The sequence below is a fragment of the Rhinatrema bivittatum genome, chromosome 8, assembly GCF_901001135.1.
Source record: "Rhinatrema bivittatum chromosome 8, aRhiBiv1.1, whole genome shotgun sequence".
Classification (NCBI taxonomy): domain Eukaryota; kingdom Metazoa; phylum Chordata; class Amphibia; order Gymnophiona; family Rhinatrematidae; genus Rhinatrema; species Rhinatrema bivittatum.
Genome location: NC_042622.1, coordinates 18,436,991 through 18,459,340, shown reverse-complemented (window position 1 = coordinate 18,459,340; position 22,350 = coordinate 18,436,991). Strand labels below are relative to the sequence as shown.

The following is a 22,350-nucleotide window of genomic DNA, read 5'->3' as shown; positions in this document are numbered from 1 at the left end:
TAAAAAGTCATGGGATAAGAATGGTCTGTTTTCATAATGGAAAAAAGTAAACAGTGGAGTGCCTCAGGAATCTGAACTTGGACCAGTGCTTTTTAATATATTTATAAATAATCTGGAAAGGAATACGATGAGGGAGGTGATCAAATTTGCAGATGATACAAAATTATTCAGAGTAGTTAAATCACAAGTGGATTGTGATAAAACGGAAAATGTCATAATGCCTCTGTATCGCTCCATGGTGAGATCGCACCTTGAATACTGTGTACAATTCTGGTCGCCGCATCACAAAAAAAGATATAATTGCGATGGAGAAGGTACAGAGAAGGGCTACCAAAATGATAAGGGGAATGGAACAGCTCCCCTATGAGGAAAGACTAAAGAGGTTAGGACTTTTCAGCTTGGAGAAGAGACGGCTGAGGGGGGATATGATAGAGATGTTTAAAATCATGAGAGGTCTAGAACGGGTAGATGTGAATCGGTTATTTACTCTTTCGGATAGTAGAAAGACTAGGGGGCACTCCATGAAGTTAGCATGGGGCACATTTAAAACTAATCGGAGAAAGTTCTTTTTTACTCAACGCACAATTAAACTCTGGAATTTGTTGCCAGAGGATGTGGTTAGTGCAGTTAGTATAGCTGTGTTTAAAAAAGGATTGAAAGATTTCTTGGAGAAGAAGTCCATTACCTGCTATTAAGTTCACTTAGAGAATGGCCACTGCCATTAGCAATGGTAACATGGAATAGACTTAGTTTTTGGGTACTTGCTAGGTTCTTATGGCCTGGATTGGCCACTGTTGGAAACAGGATGCTGGGCTTGATGGACCCTTGGTCTGACCCAGTATGGCATTTTCTTATGTTCTTGTGTGCTAAATTGCAGGAAGACCTTGTGAGATTGGAAGATTGGATGTCCATATGGCAGATGAAATATAATGTGGCTAAGTGCAAGGTGATGCATATAGGGAAAATAACCCATGTTGAAGTTACACAATGTTAGGTTCCATGTTGGGAGTTTCCACCTCGGAAAAAATTCTGGGCGTCATGGTTGATATTACATTGAAATTGTCGGCTCAGTGTGCTGTGGTGGTCAAAAAAGCAAATAGAATAATAGGAATTATTAGAAAGGAATGACAAATAAAATGGAGGTTGTCAAAATGCCTCCGTATCACTCCATGGTTAGATTGAACATTGAATACTGTGCAAACTGGTACCCGCATGTCAAAAAAAGATATTAATGGCTCCCCTAGGAGGAAAGGCTAAAGAGGTTAGGGCTGTTTAGCTTGAAGAAGAGATGACTGCAGGGGAATATGATAAAGAGATCTACAAAATTATGAAAGGACTTGAACGTGTAAATGTGAATCGGTTATTTACTGTTTCAGATAATACAAGGACTGGGGGCACTCCATGACGTTAGCAAGTAGCACATTTAAAATACATCAGAGAACATTCTTTTCACTCAACGCACAATTACGCTCTGGAATTCGTTGCTAGAGAATGTGCTTAAGGCAGTTAGTGAAAAAAGGTTTAATAAAGATTTGGATGAGTTCCTAGAGAAGTCCATAAACTGCTATTAATCAATAGGGAATAGCCACTGCTTGTTGCCGGCATTAGTAGCATGGGATCTATTTAATGTTTGGGTACTTGCCAGGGACTTGTGACTTGGATTGGCCACTGTTGGAAATCCTTGATGTGACCCAATATGGCTTATCTTATGTTGATATGTGATAGACATGGTCCTTGCGCCTTGAGTGCAGTGCTGGTACCCTGTGAACATGGCTTCGTGAAATCAAAGGGACGCAAGATCATAATCAATGGTGGTGGCCGTCAATGACCAGCAGTGTGACTTGGAGGTTCAAAGGTGAAAGGAAACTTATCAGAAACTCTGAAAAACCTACCTAGGGACAATACAAAGTGTAACCGGGAGCCCCATGTTGACAAAGTGTGAAACCTGTCGGTGAAAACATCCGGAAACATGAGCAAAAGAGACGAAAAAAAGAGAGACACTCAGATGGAAGGGGCCCCTCGAGGACGCGTGGTATAACGCATGCTCGGGTATGCTCAGAGAAGCTCAATCAAAGTGTTAGAAACTTTGACAATTTTTCATTGCTGGGCTCCATCGAATGATGTTACCCATATGTGAGGACTGCCATTCAGCTTGTCCTTGGAGAAAGATGAATAAACAGCAAAAAACCAGAAGTAAAAGTTTGCTTTTTTTTTTGAAAGAAAAAAAATAAGGGGTCAATTTTTAAAACCACATGCGCGCTCACATGGATGCGCTGATTTTCTAACATCTGCGCATGCATGTGCGGAAGGACCACAACTCGCGCGCCCGGGGGGGGGAATTTTTCAAGTTACGCATGGTGACGCGATCGGCCTTATTCCCAGTTCGCTCCCAGTCTGCTCCAATTACAAAGCCTTCCCTTTCCCCCCACCCCTCACCCCTCTGACCCCTAACTCTTACCTAGCTACCCCAAATGTTTTTATTTTACTTCTTACTGCTCTTCCGGAGCAGAAGTATTTTCCGTGTGCTGGCAGCTGGCCGGCGTGCGCTTCCCTGGGACAGCCTCCATCCCGCCCCTCCCCGCCTATACCATGGCCCCTGGCCTGCACCTTTTTCAGGGCCCGACCCTTCGGTGCATAACCCCCGTTTTTTTCCGCACAGTGGGCTTGCTGTGTCCCAGAACATTTTGTAAGGATAAACCTAATGCACACCTTGACATGCCTAGTAGAGCCTAATTATTATATTATATACTTTATTCTCAATACATGACTAATAATTTTGGCTCTCTAGAAGGTATTGCTAGACAATGTAATGTGTGTGTTGAGGACAATGTTTACTGCCATCTCCTATCATTAAAAATTAAGGTGTCCTTATGAGGGATACATGAGTGTAAAGTTACTCACCCAATAGTGTAGGAATATTTGTACTTTTCACCTTATGCAAACATCAGAAAACAACTAAAACACATTAATTATGGAAATAAATTAGAGAGCCAGTTTTGTAAAATGTCCACTTTGCTTGCTGTGAATACAGACATCCTCAGTTCTTTTGTTGTTTTGTTGTCCAAAATAGCTCATTTTGCATCACAAATATAGTTTTCATTCACTTCCACTGCCAGCTGCTGATTGCATATTCTGAAGGCAGTGACAGCTTTATATCCTCAGCTGCTCTTAGGCACTGGACAGTTGGCTGCCCTCTTTTTCTCCCCTCCGAATTCATGGCTAGCCCTTTCTGATGATGTGGCCATACAGGAGTGAGTGTATCAACCTCCTTCCACTGCATCGTGCAGGTGCCCCAGGGGTGGCTCGACCCTGGGCAACTGCCTACTTTGCCTAATTATAAGACCTTTTTGATGTGCCAGTTTTTGTACTACAATGATAAAATGGTATGTACCAAAGAACGGTTAGTTTGCTAACGCCACCAATCCTGCCTATAGGGCAGCTCTTCAAACTCAACTGAAAGTCCGCTAGATCAGTGGTCTCAGAACTAATGCTCACGGACCCATACAGGGCTGGTTTTCAGGGTAATCCAAGTATGGAAACTAACCTGATTCTTAGGCTAAATGCATGCAGACCTCTCTCATGCGTACTCATGGTGGATAGCCTGAAAAGTAGACTCATTTGAGGGTCAGAAGAACCGGAGTTGAAAAACATTATAATTTTTTTCCAAGTGCCAAGCACTAAATTGCCCTCTAATCCTTTTAGCCTCATCAGGGAGCTGTGTGCATGAGAAGGCAGGATCAATGAGGATGGGGAAGTGAAGACACTTAAAGGTGAATTTTAAAAGGCCACTGTGCACCAAAATCAGGAGATGTATGCACAAGTCGAGCTCGCGCGCACCCACTGAATTTTAAAAGCTACCTAGATGCGCAGATAACTCCCGCTGGGGCATGGGCGGGGGGGCGCCCAGGTCTGCTGCTGTGTAAGTTTAATTCTGCTATAAAGGTGGTGTGAGGTGTAAAAAAAACCCAAAAAAACCCCTGCCATTTTGGAGGAATTTGAAGGGTCTGGGGTAACTGCTATTAAACCAGAGGGATGGGTGGACTTAGCTCTTAACTAGAGCTCTTAACCTAGCTCTTAACTAGACTGGCCAGCCATAATACCTTGACTTACGCGGGTAGGCATGCATTCACTTAAAATTATGTGCACGTGAGCACGACCAGTGTATTTTATAACATATGTGCGTGCATGTTAGAAAATCGGTGTCCCTAGGCGTGTGGTAACGCAACATGCCAATGTGCACTCATGCAGCAGTTTGAAAGTTAACATCTAATTTACTATGTTCTGTTATGCATCAAAGCTCAAGTTCTCTTTAAAAGCTGCCTTAAGTTATTTTTTTACATTCTGAGGAAGTGATTTTCAAAAAGGTTTGCGCATGTAAATGGGCTTTTGAAAATTGGTACTTTTACACATGTAACACCTTGAAAACTTCATTCCATAGACCTGAATTTTCAAAATGTTTTATGTGTATAAATGGGCTTTTAAAAATTGCTATACTGCTCCTTTAAAAATTCACTCGTAAGATTGTAGAATGATTTATTTTAGTTCAGCATATTACAAGAATCGTCTCAATCTCTCCTCCTTTTGGGTTGACTAGGTTGGTGCTGCTTCAATAAAGCCTTTTCCTCCGGATCACTCTTGATTAGACCAGTTCCTCTAAGTTATATTGTTTTAAATTTATATTTCTGGTAGTTGCACATCTTTTGCATAATTACATGTCTCTGAAAATTCTGCCCTAAAAGTCTTCAAAAGACCTAAAAAATAGAGAAAAAAACAACCAAGTAAGAAAATCTGAGAGGTCTCTGCCAAAAATGTATATTCTATAGAGATATATTTCATACATAAATTATTTTATCTTTCTACTATCACAGAAAATGATATCTGTTTGTCGGCTGGCATGATCTTTGTACATTTAGAAAAGTAGACTATTTATTGTGTAAGACACTTCAAATATGGCTTTCATTGAAAATTTTGTATCATCCAGAAAAAAGTCATGGTGTATCTAATAAATAAGAGTAAAAAAGCTGATAATGAAGTAGAGGCACTGTTTGCTGTGCTATGAGACACTGCTGGATGGATGAATAAAAAAACAAGTTACTTTCTCTTCCTAAGGGGGCTGTAGGCAGTGATTCCTTTCACTGGAGATGCTTTTCAGAGCACTCTCAGGTCCCCTTCTTCAGATGTGCAATTGTGCACTAAGGACGTGCGGGTATAATGTATTTAACAATTAGAAAAAATCTATGCTTAGTAGAAAAATGACACTGGCCCCAGTGCACCTTGGATGAAGCAGTAAATTAAAGGCTTCATCTGAATCAAAATTATTTGCTGTGAACAAAATGTCCTCCGAAAAGGGCCAGCAACAAAAAAAACCCGCATTATTTCTGCGGCACGACAAAGCAATTGTACAGTAACTTTCTGGGGCATTTCCTTTTGCCTCTGAAAAGCGTCTGCTGTCACATTGCCAGTGCCTAAGCCCTTCAGTAAAGCTGACAGGGCTAGGAGTATAAAATGCTACCTCAAATAATTCTCCTTTAACGCAAACATATTCGCCCGAATTTTAAATCGGCCACGCGCGCAAATATAGTCACGCGCTTAGGGGAAGATTTTATAACATGGCACGCGCTACACGGCGCGTGCACATGTACGCCTGATTTTATAACATGTGCACACTTGTTATAAAATCCAGGGTCGGCGCGCGCAAGGGGGTGCGCAATTGTGCACCTTGTGCGCACCGAGCCGCGCTGCCTTCTCCCATTCCCTCCCAGGCCGGTCTGAAATCGGAGCAGCCTAGAAGGGAACTTCCTTACCCTCCACCCCCCCTTTCCTTCCCCTACCTCCCCCGTCCTATCCCCCTACCTTTGTGATTTCTTTTTTTTGTTTTAAAACTTACTTCAGCCCTGGCGCGTTCCCCGGCCCAGCGGCCGTGCGGAGGCCTCTGGCCAAGCCCCCGCCCCTCCCCGCCCCTTTTGTAAAGCCCCGGGACTTACACGCGACCCGGGGCTTTTCGCACGTCAATGGGCCTTTTGAAAATCCGGCCCATAATTGCCAGGCCCTGAAAAGGGAGGGGGCCGGGGGCGAGGTCCAGGACAGCGGCTCGCACAAACTACTTCTGCACCTAAATTGGAGCAGACTGGGAGGGAACTGGGAAAGGCCCGACTGCATTGCTGCATGGATTTTGCATAAATTCATCACCCCCTTGTGCGCGCCGCACGCAGATGCAGATTATAAAATCCGGCACATGTGTGTGCGTGCGGCCAACGGATTTTATAACATGTGCACACCGGCACGCACATGCTATAAAATCTGCCCCATTGAGGGCAATATTCAAAAGCCATTTAGACAGATAACTAAAAGTTATAAGAACATAAGAACCTGCCATACTGGGTCAGAGCAAGGGGCCATCAAGCCCAGCATCCTGTTTCCAACAGTGGCCAATCCAGGCCATAAGAAACCTGGCAAGTACCCAAACACTAAGGGGCGACCGGCGCAAACAAAAGTATCTTTAAAATCCGGGATCGGCGCGCGCAAGGCTGCGCAAAATTGGCAGCCTGTGCGCGCCGAGCTGCTCAGCCTGCCTCCGTTCCCTCCGAGGCCGCTCCGAAATCGGAGCGGCCTCGGAGGGAACTTTCCTTTCACCCCCCCCCCCCGCACCTTCCCCTCCCTAACCCACCCCCCCAGCCCTATCTAAACCCCCCCCCCCCACCTTTGTTTGAAAAGTTACACCTGCCCGAGGCAGGCGTAACTCGCTCGCACCGGCCCGGCCGCTGGCGCGCGATTCCCTGGCCCAGGAGCACTTTCGGAGGGCTCGGCCACGCCCCGAAACGCCCCTGGGCTGGAACCACGCCCGCGGTCCCGGCCCCGGGTGACGCGCTGCCGCAACACACCCCCAACATGCGTCCTGGGGCTTGTGCGCGCCACCGAGCCTATTCAACAGCACGCGCAGGGGGAGGTTTTTCGGGGGTACGCGCGTATCTTAAAGCGTACCCCTTTGAAAATCTGCCCCTAAGTCTATCCCATGTTACTGTTGCTAGTAATAGCAGTGGCTATTTTCTAAGTCAACTTAATTAATAGCAGGTAATGGACTTCTCCTCCAAGAACTTATCCAATCCTTTTTTAAACCCAGCTACACTAACTGCACTAACCACATCCTCTGGCAACAAATTCCAGAGTTTAATTGTGCGTTGAGTGAAAAAGAACTTTCTCCGATTAGTTTTAAATGTGCCACATACTAACTTCATGGACTGCCCCTAGTCCTTCTATTATCCGAAAGAGTAAATAACCGATTCACATTTACCTGTTCTAGACCGTCTAAATGGCAAGTTTTGGTATACTCAGCCCCTAGTCTGGCTAGATTTTAGCCGGATAAGTCATTATCCGGCTAAAATGTAGCCAAATAAAAAAAGACGTTCTGAAGCTGTAAGTGGGAGGAGCTACTTATTTACTTAACTCAGACCTGGGCAAGGGGCGGCCCGCGGGCTGAATCCGGCCCGCCTATGGTCTGAATCCGGCCGCCCACTGCTGAGAGCAGACGGGGAATGAGGCAGCCCACTGCTGCCTTCCCTTGCAGAGGGAAGGCAGCAGTTCATTCTCCGCTCCCTCGCTCCCCGATTGGCCGGCCAATCGGGGAGCGAGGGAGCGGAGAATGAACTGTTTTTTTTTTACAGCGTCCGGGCGGGGGGGGGGGGGGGGGGGAGGAGGGAGTGACGCGAGCGAAGACACGCTGTCCGATTGGCCGGTGCTGGGCAAGCCTTGCCCAGCACCAGCCAATCGGGCAGCGTGTCTTCGCTCGAGTTTCTTTCCTACATATGTCACGGAGTTTTTTGCCGGTCCGCGGCGCGCACTCCCGGTCTCTCCCGCTGCCGTTGCCGCTGGGCTGTCAGCACGTTCAAGCCCAGTGGAAACGGCAGCGGTGTTGGAAGAAGCTATGGCACCCGTGGCTGGCCTTTTCTTCTTCCCGCGCCTGCCCCCCCCCTCCCCCCTCCCGTGACCTGAAACAGGAAGTGATACACGGAGCGGTGCGCGGGAAGGAGAAAGAGCCGTGCCGCGTTGGTTGCAGCATCGGCCCCCGAGCAATTGAACCAGCCGGCAATCGAGAAGAGTCAGCAGCATGAGCCTCCCGCGGCCGAAGGGATTCTTCTTTCTTGGCCTGCGGGGGCTCATGCTGCTGACTCCTTTCTCGATTGCCGGCTGGTTCAATTGCTCGGGGGCCGATGCTGCAGCCGACGCAGCACGGCTCTTTCTCCTTCCCGCGCACCGCTCCGTGTATCACTTCCTGTTTCGGGTCACGGGAGGGGGGGGGGGCAGGCGCGGGAAGAAGAAAAGGCCAGCCGCGGGTGCCATAGCTTCTTCCAACACCGCTGCCGTTTCCACTGGGCTTGAACGTGCTGACAGCCCAGCGGCAACGGCAGCGGGAGAGACCGGGAGCGCGCGCCGCGGACCGGCAAAAAACTCCGTGACATATGTAGGGGAAAGAGGAAGTGAGTAAGAGAGAGTGAGAAGCAGCCAGCCAGCCTGTGTGTGATTGAGTGGTCAGAGAGCTGATGTGTGTGTGTATGTGAGAGACAATGAAAGTGATTGCTCAGGGAGATGACTGATGTGTATGTGAGAGTGTGAGGCATTAGTCAGGGAGGTGACTGATGTGTGTGTGTGTGTGTGTGTGTGTGTGAGAGAAAAAGCATGGAAGTGAGAAGTCTGGGTATGTGGGAAAGCATGAGCATAAGAAGCCTGGAGTTGTGGGAGTGAGAAACCTGGGTGAGTGTGCATGCATGAGAGAGAGAGAGACTGCTTGGTAAGGTGACTGTGTGTGTGAGAGAAAAAGACTGGTGTGTGTGAATGTGAGAGAATGTGATTCAGGGAATGAGAAGCCTGTGCACGTGGAGAGTGAGCATGGAAATGAGAGAGACTGGTGTGTGTGTAACAGAGAGAAAGTGATTATGGGAATGAGAAGCCTGTGCATGTGAAGAGAGTGAGCTTGAGAGTGAGAAACCTGGGTGTGTGTGAGACAGCATGGGAGGGAGAAGCCTGTATATCTGAAAGAGAACTTGGGAGTGAGAGACTGGTGAGTGTGTGTGTGTGTGTGTGTGAGAGAGAGAAAGAAAGTGATTATGGGAATGAGAAGCCTGTGCGTGTGGAGAGAACAACCATGGGAGTGAGAGACTGGTGTGTGTGTGTGTGTGTGTGTGTATGTATGTGTGTGTGTATGTATGTGTGTGTAACAGAGAGAAAGTGATTATGGGAATGAGAAGCCTGTGCATGTGAAGAGAGTGAGCATGAGAGTGAGAAACCTGGGTGTGTGTGAGACACAGCATGGGAGGGAGAAGCCTGTATATCTGAAAGAGAACTTGGGAGTGGGAAGCCTGTGTGTGTATGTATGCATGAGTGAGATCAGGTGACTGGTGTGTGTGTGTGTGTGTGAGAGAGAGAGAGAAAAAGTGATTATGGGAATGAGAAGCCTGTGCATGTGAAGAGTGAGCATGGGAGTGAGAAACCCGGGTGTGTGTGAGACACATCATGGGAGGGAGAAGCCGGTATATCTGAAAGAGAACATGGGAGTGAGAGACTGGTGTGTGTGTGTGTGAGAGAGAGAGAAAGAAAGTGATTTTGGGAATGAGAAGCCTGTGCATGTGGAGAGAACAAGCATGGGAGTGAGAGACTGGTGAGTGAGTGTGTGTGTGTGTGTGTGAGAGAGAGAGACAGAGAAAGTGATTATGAGAGTGAGAAGACCATATATGCAAGTAGAACACGGGAGTGGGAAGCCTGTGTGTGTGTGTGTGTATGGCATGAGAGAAACTGTTCAGGAAGGTGACTGGTGTGTGTGTGCCAAAGACTGTTTGGGAGATGATTGGTGTGTGAGAGACAGAAACTGGTCATGGGGGCATGACTGGTATGGTGTGTGTGTGAGAGACATGGGCACTAAGGAAGAGGACCATAAGTATAGAGCTTAGCTTCTACTGCTGCTTCTGGTGTGTGCCATGGCCTGCAGGGAAGGGGAGTAGGAGAGCTGCTGGAGGGGGTAAGTAAAGGTGGCTTTAAGTTTATTTTTCTTGACTGCCATTTTAATTGTGTGATGTCTGCTTTTTTGAAATATTTTATTGGTGTTTGGAGAATGTTTAATAGTTTTTATGAGTTTTTAATTGTTGGATGTTATTCTGTTCATAGCTGTTTAGAAACATTTATTCTGCTTATTAGTATAGTTTTACAATTATTTCTGTTTGGGGATCTATAGCTGCTTGTTAGTTCTGTTTTCCTAATAAGAGGTGTATTGGTGTTTAGGGTCTGATATAATATTTGTAGTGTTGCCTTTTCATAGATAGGGTTGCTCCTGTTTGAGTGTATTCCATAATACAGGTGTAACTGTGTGCGGATTAGTTTATGTGCATTACTACAGATCCTGGGAGTATGTTAGATCGGTTCTGTGTCTGTTACCGAGATGAGATATTTTGCTAGCATGTAAGCGTTTGTATCGGTCTTATTTGTTGTGTTTTCTCAGAGGACATACATTGGTGGTAAACTGCTGTCTTTTCATAAGTAGGGCTATTGAGAACTGAGTTAATTATATTAGTCCGGCCCTCTAAAACCATCCCAATTTCTCATGCGGCCCCATGGGAAAATTAATTGCCCACCCCTGACTTAACTTATCCAAATAAGTAACAAGATTCAAATTTATCCAGCAAACATTAGAACTGCTATTGAGCAGGTCTAAAGTTAGCCAGATAACTTAACCAGCTAATTTTAAATGTATCCACTTATTTTCAGTGGCACATCTGCATCACTGAATATCCAGGATAACCCCTAGATTTATCAAAATGCTATATTTAATAGCAGAAATAGTACCGGCGATAAAAAAAAAAAGGGGGCGCGGTTAGGCTAATTTCCCCACTCCTGTGACATTCAGCTTTTAACTCGTGATGGAGATTGGGGGGTGGGGTAGGTTTGGGGGGATGGTTTTACATACACAATCAGAGGTACGAACAGCAAAGTTGACATCATTGAAGATTTTCCGACATTTGGAACGATGAAAGGTACAAGAGGAGTTGATTTGTACAATGTACTCTCTCTTGCTCCCAAACGGCACTTGCGATAAAAACCTCTTTGGTCTGTAACTCACAGCTAATGTGGGCTCAACGCACAGAAAAAAGGTGTCGTTATTTCTGGCGTTAAAGCCCACATTGCTGTGCGTTACTCTATTACATTTGACGTTAGGAGCCGATCATTTACTCTGCACAAACTCCTTCCACTTGCATAACTAATATAACATATGCATATTAGCGCATGTTACACTACTTAATGCAAAAGGACAAATGACCCTGTAAGTTAGCTGGATAAGTCTTATTCGCTAACTTACTTAGGCCTGGATTCACCATACTATATCGCAGAATGGTGAATCCAGCGAAAACAGGGGGCAGGGGGAAAGGGCCTGCGAAAGCTGGGAGCCTTCGCACCACCGTGATGTTTTCGCTGCCGGCTTTCGCACCCAATAGCGCCACTGTGAAAGGTGGTGCTATTGGGCACGCTACTGGCGACGATAATGTTGCTGACCTTATCGCCGCCAGCGAAGACACCGCCAAATTCGCCTCCTCGCCGCCCCGACTCCGCCCCCAGCACACGATAAGCGTTAGAAAATGACCCCCGTAGCCAGCTATGTCTGAATATTGACCTCATGAAGTCTAACTCTAGTTAATGGATGCGTGGAGACTATTGCGGCAGGAGCAGCACATTTTATAAAACACTGCATAGTTCTACTCCAAAAATATGCCTGCATATTTCAGCATCTGCAATATTTGCAATGTGAGAAAACACCTACTTTCCTTACCTATTATATAAACATATGTACTTATATTTTAGATGCTTATAAAAATATAACACATACACGCAATAACCTTGATTTATAAGTGGAAGCAGGTATTTTATAAAGTATGTGAAAATACTTGCAATCTATTCTTTAAATCACCGGTTCAGCGATACTTCCGCCAATTCACCTGGACTGTCTCCAGTTCACATAGACCCTCAAGCACTTCACCCTAAATCACCACCAGCTCACCCAGACCTCCCACCCAGAAAGTACAGTCAACAGACAAGTCTGATTTCACTTGTGAAAGTCAATTAGCAGGTGTACAAATGTTACAAGTAAGCTTGGTAATTTATGCGCATATCTCGCTTATAAAATAGTAGCTACTGTGCATAGTTCTGAACCCCGCCCCTTTTCCGCCAGTAAAACGTCCACAGAAATGGAAAATAAGCGCAAATTGGGGCGGATTTTCAGAGCCCTGCTCGCGTATATCCGCCCAAAACCGGGCGGATTTACGCGAGCAGGGCCCTGCGCGCCGGGAAGCCTATTTTACATAGGCCTCCCGGCGCGCGCAGAGCCCCGGGACTCGCGTAAGTCCCGGGGTTTTCGGAGGGGGCGTGTCGGGGGGGCGGGCCCGAACCGCGCGGCATTTTCGGGGCGTGTCGGGAGCGTTCCGGGGGCGTGGCTACGGCCTGGGGCGGCCCGGGGGCGTGGCCGCGCCCTCCGGACCCGCCCCCAGGTCGCGTCCCGGCGCGCAGGAGGCCCGCTGACGCGCGGGGATTTACGCCTCCCTCTGGGAGGCGTAAATCCCCCGACAAAGGTAAGGGGGGGGTTTAGACAGGGCCAGGCGGGTGGGTTAGGTAGGGGAAGGGAGGGGAAGGTGAGGGGAGGGCAAAGGAAAGTTCCCTCCGAGGCCACTCCGATTTCGGAGCGGCCTTGGAGGGAACGGGGGAAGGCTGCGCGGCTCGGAGTGCACCGGCTATACGAAATCGATAGCCTTGCGCGCGCCGATCCAGGATTTTAGCGGATACGCGCGGCTCCGCGCGTATCTACTAAAATCCAGCGTACTTTTGTTTGCGCCTGGAGCACAAACAAAAGTAGGCTATTCGCGCTCGTTTTAAAATCCGCCCCATTGTGTTTATAAAATAGCATGTATGCGAGTACATGCTACTTACATGCATATCTGCTATTTTCACACGTGAAACCCCTTTAAAAATTTACTCCGTTTTCCTATCTGTAAATTAGATATTCTGTAAGTTAGATGATTATGTATACACCTAAAACTGAATCCATGGCATCAATAGTATTAATATTTCTAAAATATACTACAGCTATATTTTGAAAAAATATTTTTTAAAAATCAGCCATCCTTTGATGGTGCATATGTATTCAAAATAAAATCCAGAAATTTGTTGTATTAGAAATTAATATCAGTGAGAAAGAAAAATATTCAAATTGCAGGCTCATTTCCTCTGACTGAATTAATTGCAAACATACTCTAGTATGATTTGCAGTTAGATTCAGATATAAGTTGCTTGCTATAATTTGCAAAAAAACTGATCTGGCAAGTAACAATAATACGCTTGGACAGTGTAAGTAAGACAGATTCGGTGTAGTGAAGTGAGGTATGTTACATTATCATTTTCTAGGCTGTCCTTGATGTACAAGATATGATTCATGCTAATTGGATATGCCAAATATTCAGCAGATTTTGCATCAGCTCATAGAATATTACTGTATGAAAAGGCAATAAGGTGCTATTCAGCCCCCAGCATGTGCTTGAATCCAGCTCTAGCCATGATGAAGGAAAGTTCTACTGGCCCCCAGAACCCAAGGGCTCAACCTATGGGGGCGGAGGTTGGTTAGGCAGACCACCAGCTCTAGCCCTGCCTTGCAGTTCTGTATGGCTTCTGCAGGGGGGGGGGGGGGCTCCTTGATTCCAGCCTGCCTGACCGTGACAGACGCGAGTATATTGTGTGCTTGTTTACATGCATACCTTGGGTGGTCCTGTGTTTTTATGGTTCATTGGCTAGCAAGGTAAGCACGGACAGCAGAACTTAGAAGTGGTTCTTCCAAACCCCAGATCACAATATGGAGGGGATAGCAAAGTGCAGGACTTGAAATTTTGTGCTATGTTATCTTACCCTAGCTTGATGGTACCCTGTTAGAGTCCATCAAGCTAGGGTGAGAGAACATAGTAGAAATGACATCTTTGTGAGACTTTCCTCACTCCAAATGATGTCAAATCTTCAATGAGGTGTACTGTGCTGTTCGTACGTCTCATTCTACGTGAGAAACTGGCCCCTATACCCTAAACCACCACCAACACCTCACCTCGAGCTATTAGATGGGCCTCCTATTGAGATATAAATACTTGACTAATATGAAGGCCTTGTAGATAGGTTCGTTCTCTCTCTCTCTCTGCAAGAATAGGAATTATTGCAGGGCATGTTAAGAATAATGCACGGTAATTCTAAAATTTCCATACACACACCCCTTTTTGTTATTGCGGGCGTTATGAATGCGTTAATAACGCATTTTGATGAATCTAGGGGAAAGTTTGCAAACATTGCTATAATTTTGTAAACCTTGTTGATATTTTCAGGGTGAAATGTAATTGTTAGAACGTGGACAGAATGGCATCAAATCCATGGAAAAACAACTTCCCTCCTAACAGTGCTCGGTAGTGAGGTCAGCTGCGATTTGGGGGCTCCAAGCTGTGTTATCCAGACTTACTGTCTTTGGCACACAAGTAAGCCATGCAGAACCATCATGAGAAATGGAACAAACTGCAGCTCAGAGAACATTAAACATAAAAATCTGCCTGGGATAAAACAGCATTTTTACAGCTCTTCCACTCTCTCTGTAACCTCTTATACTTGGAACAATTTTCAAGAAATAAGGTGTGAAATTGACCCGTACTGTATACGGGGCAAGTAAAGAATTCAGGCTGTTCTCTGGACCCATGTCCTTTTCCAGCTGTGTATATTTTAAGGGAAGATTGCATGGATGTTTTTAGCCCTTTTTTAAAATTCTTCATTATTTGAAGGTCGAATTCCCCAAATATTAAAGAGAGCAGTTGTGCGACCAGTTCCCAAGGGGAACAAACTTACTGATGATTGTATTTCCGGTTTCCGTCCCATATCAAATTTAACAACTATCGGGAATCTTTAGGAGAAATCAGTTGATTCTCAGTTATCAGACTTTAATCAAGATAACAATATTTTGCACCCGTTACAATGTGTTTCCCGTCCTCAACACAGCCGGAAAGTCTGCTCCTTTCTGTGACCGATTCTTCTCTTGCAGGACTTTGAGAAAGGAAGGGCGGTAGGTGCCCTTTATTTCGATGCTTTCTCAGCCTTTGATACATTCTGTAGATTTTGTACTTCTGAGGAACTGGTATCGGCGGGGCTGTTTATTCTTGGTTTAAATCTTATCTTGAGCTAAGAAAACAGTGAGTTTGTATTTTGATACCTCTTCAGATTGCTTTGTTATGCCATCTGGGGTACCACAGGGTTCTGTACTGTCTGTCCCGCTTTTTAATTTATTTTTAGCTCCTTTATGGGTTTTTTTATTAGATCATCCTTCCATTACATTTAGGGTCTGTGCTGATGATATACAGCTGGATTTTTTTGTAGTAAAAGATTTTCAATCCACGTTGGCTAAGGTTAAAGAAACCCTATTACTTGGCAATTGTTGGATGAGTTGTAATCATCTAAAACTGAATGTTGAGAAGACGGAAACTATCAGTTTTTCAAGAGTAAGGAGTATTTAAGAAAATCAGCATTTAAATTCCTTTTTAGTATTAGGAAAGTTAATTTTAAGGATACTATATGAAACTTGGGTGTTCTGTTTGATTCTCAACTCTCATTTAAGCCCCATTTTCAACATACTTTGCGAGTTGGGTTTTATAAGTTGTGGATGCTTTGGCACATTACATTTCTTGATGATACTCATCCCAATCTCAGAATCCCTACACAAAACCTTGATTCACTGGAATAATTGCTTGCAACTAATCAATCATCTTCTCTCCAGTCTCAGCCTCATTCTTAACAACAACAAAACCGAGATCTTAATTATCAATCATGACGTTAATAACAATCTAATATACCCAGCTGTCCCACTCATTTCTACCACTCCTATAATTAATCACTCACCATATGTACGTGATTTAGGCGTCATGATAGATAATCAGCTTAACTTCAAAAAATTTATAAGCACCACCACTAAAGACTGCTTCTATAAACTTCTTGTCCTGAGAAAATTGAAACCACTTCTCCACTTCAATGATTTTCGGATGGTTCTACAAGCCATTATTCTAACAAAAATAGACTATTGCAACTCGCTCCTTTTTGGCCTCCCAACCTCATCCATCAAACCCCTCCAGATGATTCAAAACTCTGCAGCTAGAATCCTTACCAATACGAATAAAAGAGACCACATAACCCCCATACTAAAACTCCTCCACTGGCTGCCTATTAAACAAAGGATCTAACTAGATAAATGAAGCTTGACCGACGTGCCCGCAAATGCGCAGTAGAGAGCAGCTCTACTGCGCATGTGCGGGCGAGCACGTCAGTCTTAGGCAGCGTCAAAAAAAACCAAAAAACATGGCGGCAGCGGTGGTAGCAGCGGCAGCGGTAGCGGGCGGTAGCGGCGGCGGTAGCGGGCGGCGGCGGTAGCGGGCGGCAGCGGCGGCGGTAGCGGGCGGCAGCGGCGGCGGTAGCGGCAGCGGTGGCGGGCGGTGGCGGCAGCGGTGGCGGTAGCGGCAGCGGGGGCGGGCGGCGGCAGCGGGGGCGGGCGGCGGCGGCGGCGGTAGCGGGCGGCAGCGGAGGCGGTAGCGGCAGGCGGCGGTGGCGGGCGGCGGCGGTAGCGGCAGCGGCCAGTAGCGAGGGAGGGAGGAGAGAGAGGGAGGGAGGGACGGACTAAGTGGGAGGGACGAAGAGAGAGAGTGGGAGGGAGTGACTGAGTGAGAGGGAGGGATTGAGTGAGGGGGAGGGAGTGAGGGGGAGGGACTGAGTGAGGGGGAGTGAGCGGGACTGAGGGAGAGGGAGGGAGTGAGTGGGACTGAGGGAGAGGGAGGGAGGGAGTGGGACTGAGGGAGAGTGAGTGGGACTGAGTGTGAGTGAGAGGGAGAGAGGGGGAGGGAGTGAGTGAGACTGAGTGGGAGGGAGGGACTGAGTGAGAGGAGAGGGAGGCTGGGGAGGAGTGGGTGAGTGGGTGGGAGGGAGGTAGGGGAGAGAGAATGAGGGGGAGGTGAGAGACAGAGGGATGTAGCCCGTTTTAACGGGCTTAACGGCTTGTTCTCTATAAAGTATACACAGCAATTCATAAATCTATTTACAACATATCCCCACTCCACTTAAGCACCCAACTACGTTTTCACTCTTCAACTAGACCAGAGCTTTCCAAACTGTGTGTCGGGACACGTTAGTATGTCGCCTGCAGTGTGCAGGTGTGTCGCGCAAGCCCGGTCAACTCTGATGCGAGTTTGGGCTTTTTTTTTTCTAGAGATTCACTTTTTTTTTCAGTTTATGGGTTGCTTATTATTGGGTGATTTTTGCTGTCAATCGCGTTTTTTGGGGGGGCTTGGTGGGTGGAACGAGCCCAGCCATCCTTGCATTGGCTGCTGCTGCCGATGAGGCCTGGCCATGAGGAGTACTGACTGCAAGCAGCAGTGTCTGGTGATCATGGAAGGGAGTGAAGCACTCATGAGATAGGTTGTGTCGTGAAACATTTTATTTATGTATATATTTAAGGAAACATACATAAATTGTCGAAATATGTTTCGTTCATTTAACCTTTAACCTCTGGTTTACTAGTAGACTGAATTACCGTGTCGTGAAATTATGTTTGTCTAAAAAGTGTGTCACCAACATGAAAAGTTTGGAAAGCTCTGAACTAGACCTATCAGAGGAGCTTATAAAGGCACACTCTATGTTCCTTCAACAATACCCTTACATCAGAAACGTACCATTTCTTTAGCAGGACCCGTCCAATGGAACATGCTCCCGCCAGACATCCGCCTTGAGATCTGCTTCGCTTCCTTCAAAAAGAAAATTAAAACCTGGCTCTTTAGCCAAGCTTTTCCAGAACTATGATTATTTTTTCACCTCCAGCTATCAAGATTTTCTCACCATCGCAATCCCTTCTGCAGATCACATTTAACTTAGACAATTACGCCTTATTTTATGATTTGGTTTCTCAAAGAGACTTTACAATTTTCTCAATGTTATTTTTCGAATCTGTTTTCCCTGTTTTCCAAGTTCTATAACCTTGTTATATGTACCGCCTCTTGGCGTAATTTTTATGTTTCAATGTAAACCGATGTGATCTGTATTTTAATACAGGAACACCGGTATATAAAAATCTAAAAATAAATAAATAAATGATGATTTTCATACCATAGTTCAGGCATTTCTTCTTACAGTTTTGGATTATTGTAATTCTTTATTCATTGGGCTGCCTGTTTCTTCTATTAAGGTTTTTTCAGGCTCTACAAAATTCAGCAGCCCATATAATGGAACGCCATTAGTGGGATCATGTTTCTCTAATGTTATGAGATCTGCATTGGTCTCCCATTAAACAACAGAGTTTAAGATACTTACAATGATTTTTAAGGTTCTATCTTGCTCATTTGATCACTAGTTATGAATCTACTCGATGTTTGCATTCTCAAAACAAATCATTACTCATTATTCTGTCAGAAGTCAGAAGTCAGCTTGCCTGAGACACGTAATCGTGCCTTTTCTGTAAGGGGTCCTGCACTATGGAATGCCCTCCTTGATTCAGTACGGGCTATAGAAAACTATCTTCATTTTTGAAAGAAGTTGAAGTATTTACTATTTCAACAGCTCATCCAGACATCCCACAGTTATTATTGATTTTGATCCTATCCTATAGTTAATGCTGATTTTATCCTGTGGTTAATTCCTCCCCCTGTGCTTTTGCTTCCCGCATTTATATTATTATCCAATCTTCAATTATGGTAAAGCCACTGGCTACATTACATTTTCTGTAAACCGATTAGATGTTCCAAATGATTATTGGTAAATAAAAAATCTAAATAAATAAATAAACATCCATGACACCTGATTTGATAACAATGCAGATGTTTATTAGAATATTCTTGTTTTATATTTTATTGAATTTTATTTAATTAAAACATTTATAAATTGCAAATTACAAAACATGCTAAGCAGTGTACAATCAATATAAAAATATCAAGTAAAAAATAATAAAAACAACAAATTCACAGAACACACTTCAAATCTTCTAAATAATAAAAATTATCACTATGATACACCAAACGCTTTTAGTTGTTTTCAAAACACTTTCACATCCTCAGACATTCCATAGTTGTGCTCCAATGTATGAGAATGCATTTTTACGGGTCTCTACCCAACAATATTCCTTTATAGGAGGTAAAGATAATAGACAATCTGATTGAGAATGTAAGGATTGCTTGGGTTCATATTTAGTTAAAAGAGTAGATCGATAAGGGCCAACATTCTTCAATGATTTAAAAACCATTAAAAATTTAATTCTGTATTCTATTGGCAACCAATGTAAACTTTGAAGAAGGGGGTGGGGGTGACATGATATCTAAGACTGTTATTTAAAAGCATCCATGTAGCAGAATTTGAATACACCTAATCTGATATTTAGGTAGGGCTACCAGCAATGCATTACAGTAATCAACAGTTGTTAGTAAAAAAGCTTGACAAGCTTTGGAAACTTTTATTGTAAAAACTGGAACGCAATTTATAAATGTTGTAAATACATTTCTAAAATCATTAATCTCTAGTATATATCTAAGATATCTTAGGAGTCACAATTTATAAAAAACAGATTTTAATACTTTTCAAGTGGTAAGTGTAGCTTAAAGAGGAGTCCATTTCAAATCCAAAATTATGGATCTTATCTTTAAATGGTATCAAAGTATCATTTATTAAAATGCCAGGACATGTATGATTGTAAGGTGTTTTGAAACTAACATCGCTTCAGACTTTTTCAAATTAAAAAAACGTTGATTTGCTTTCATCTAAGTTTCAATAGTCTTCAAACTATTGGTGACCTTTTCTATTCCAACTAGACTTCCATTGGGAAGTAAAGCTGAATATCGTCAGCATATATCTAACAATATGGTATTAAATATCAAGAATATGACACAATGGGGAAAGATATATGTTAAACAACATAGCTGATAGTATACTTCCCTGAGGGACGCCAACTTTCAAGTTACACCATATGGAGCTGTCATTAAAATTTTCAACTTGAAACATTCTACCACTCAAATATGAAGCAAGCCAGTAGTAATCTGTCTACTAATTCCTAAATCAGCTAAACGATGTAATAGTAATTCATGATTTGTGTCAAATGATTTATTATTGTTGATTATGTGATTTGTTTATGATATATGAAGTTTTATTTGATTTTGTCATTTGTTTAGCCCATTTCAGTATAAGTGGAATATACATATATATAAATAAATAAATAAGATGACAAGGAAACCAATAAGTGAATTTGCTGGAGTAACTAAGGGCCTCATTTTCCAAAGCTATCGCAGGCTTGCGCTGTTAGCCTGCGATAGCTAGCGAAAGTAGCGCAGGCCTGCGGTACTGAAATCGGGGTGGAGTCGGCCCCGGAAGAGGAGGAGTCGGGGGCGTCACTGGGGCTGACTCCGCGAGGACGGCACGCACAGCGGAAAGGTAAGGCCCTTTTCGCTGGCTATTTCGCGACCAATAACTACACCTTCTATGGTGTAGTTATTGGGCGCGATGCCGGCAGCAATCGCACCGCGGCGGTGTGATCGCTGCCGGCTAGCGCAGGACCGCCCACCCGCCCCAGAGTAGCGTAATTTTCTAAAGTATCGCAGGCCTGAGATACTTTAGCAAATGAGGCCCTAAGTGATGGCATATTTAGCTCACCCATGAGAAATCCATAGCACAGAATATAACACAAGCAAATACTTCAGAATCAGGAGAGAGAGACAGTACTGAATAAATTCAGCAATACTGGATTTTTCTTTATTTCACAACACAGCCCTGCTGAATATAGAGCTTTCTATTATAGTAGGGTTTGCCCTATTTCCTTGGGTTCTTTGGCAGATTTATCTAGGGTAGCAGAGATATGTAGCCTGAAGCATTTACAGTTAGTTTTGCATGATTTTCAGTGCAGTCTCTAGTCTGACAGAGGGGGAAATTTTGTAAAAGCCTGCTTACATTTTCTGGCAAATATGTGCATACGTTACACCAATTTTCAGAGAGCACTGGAATGTGTAAGGTCACTTTGAAATCACCCCACCAAAACTAGCCACACGTAATTTCGCCTGCTAGCTTATGTGCAGATGTTTTGGGAGACATTTTATGTATTTATTATTTAACTGCTGATTTACAATGGTAACATTCATAATAATAAAATCTAATGAACAGATACAAGCAAACAAAACGTGTACAATTGCAACAAACATACAAGTAAAACAAATGAAAGGATGGTCTGCTAGTCTCTTCTGAATTTTAGCAGCATTTTACATATATACTGGGTCATTTTCAAAGGAAAATGTAAATGTAACACTATCATGACAACTGTCAAAAGTCCATTTACCCACGTTAAGTTCGCTTACAGGCCAATGCAATATTGGCTCACGTAAAACGGGAGCTCATGATTGAGCACCTGCTCTCCTAATGTACACCCAAGCCGCTTCTCCTGGGCAGGGGTCGCGCTAAAAAGGGTTAAACTGTGCGTCCCTAGCACGTCCATAGCATCGGGTGCCCGGGAGAAGTGGCTGTGAGCAGGTTAGGAAAATGGACGCTCTGTTTCCCTAACTTGACTGCTAGCAAAAAATGTTTTCATGCTGCTTACTGTGGTTCCTCCTACTTAGTATTGGGACGATAGAAAAGCAGTATTTTGGGCTTTTTCATGGCTTTGTGGGAGTTTATTTTTAGATGACTCGAAGCGCATAAAGACTTAACATCAGCCCTGGGGCTGGCATTAAGGGGCAGATTTTAAAAGGAGCGCGAATAGCCTACTTTTGTTTGCGCTCCAGGCGCAAACAAAAGTACGCTGGATTTTAGTAGATACACGCGGAGCCGCGTGTATCTGCTAAAAACCTGGATTGGCGCGCGCAAGGCTATGGATTTTGTATAGCCGGCGCGTGCCGAGCTGCGCAGCCTACCCCCATTCCCTCCAAGGCCGCTCCGAAATCGGAGCGGCCTCGGAGGGAACTTTCCTTTGCCCTCCCCTCACCTTCCCCTCCCTTCCCCTACCTAACCCACCCGCCTGGCCCTGTCTAAACCCCCCCCTTACCTTTGTCGGGGGATTTACGCCTCCCGGAGGGAGGCGTAAATCCCCGCGCGTCAGCGGGCCTCCTGCGCGCCGGGACGCGACCTGGGGGCGGGTCCGGAGGGCGCAGCCACGCCCCCGGGCCGCCCCGGGCCATAGCCACGCCCCCGGGCCCGCCCCCGGAACACTCCCGACACGCCCCGAAAACGCCGCATGGTTCAGGCCCGCCCCCCAACACGCCCCCTCCGAAAACCCCGGGACTTACGCGAGTCCCGGGGCTC

General features: G+C 45.0%; 1 protein-coding gene across 1 annotated transcript in view; it reads right to left on the bottom strand.

Annotated features, from left to right (window-relative positions):
* Positions 1-4,550: 4,550 nt before the first annotated feature.
* The window catches only part of LOC115097309 (chloride channel CLIC-like protein 1), a 174,346-nt gene continuing 156,546 nt past the window's right edge, over positions 4,551-22,350 (bottom strand). Inside the window, exon 4 of the mRNA XM_029613018.1 lies at positions 4,551-4,751. Coding sequence (XP_029468878.1) covers positions 4,743-4,751 — 9 coding nt within the window. The 3' untranslated portion in view covers positions 4,551-4,742. The remainder of the gene's footprint in view (positions 4,752-22,350) is intronic.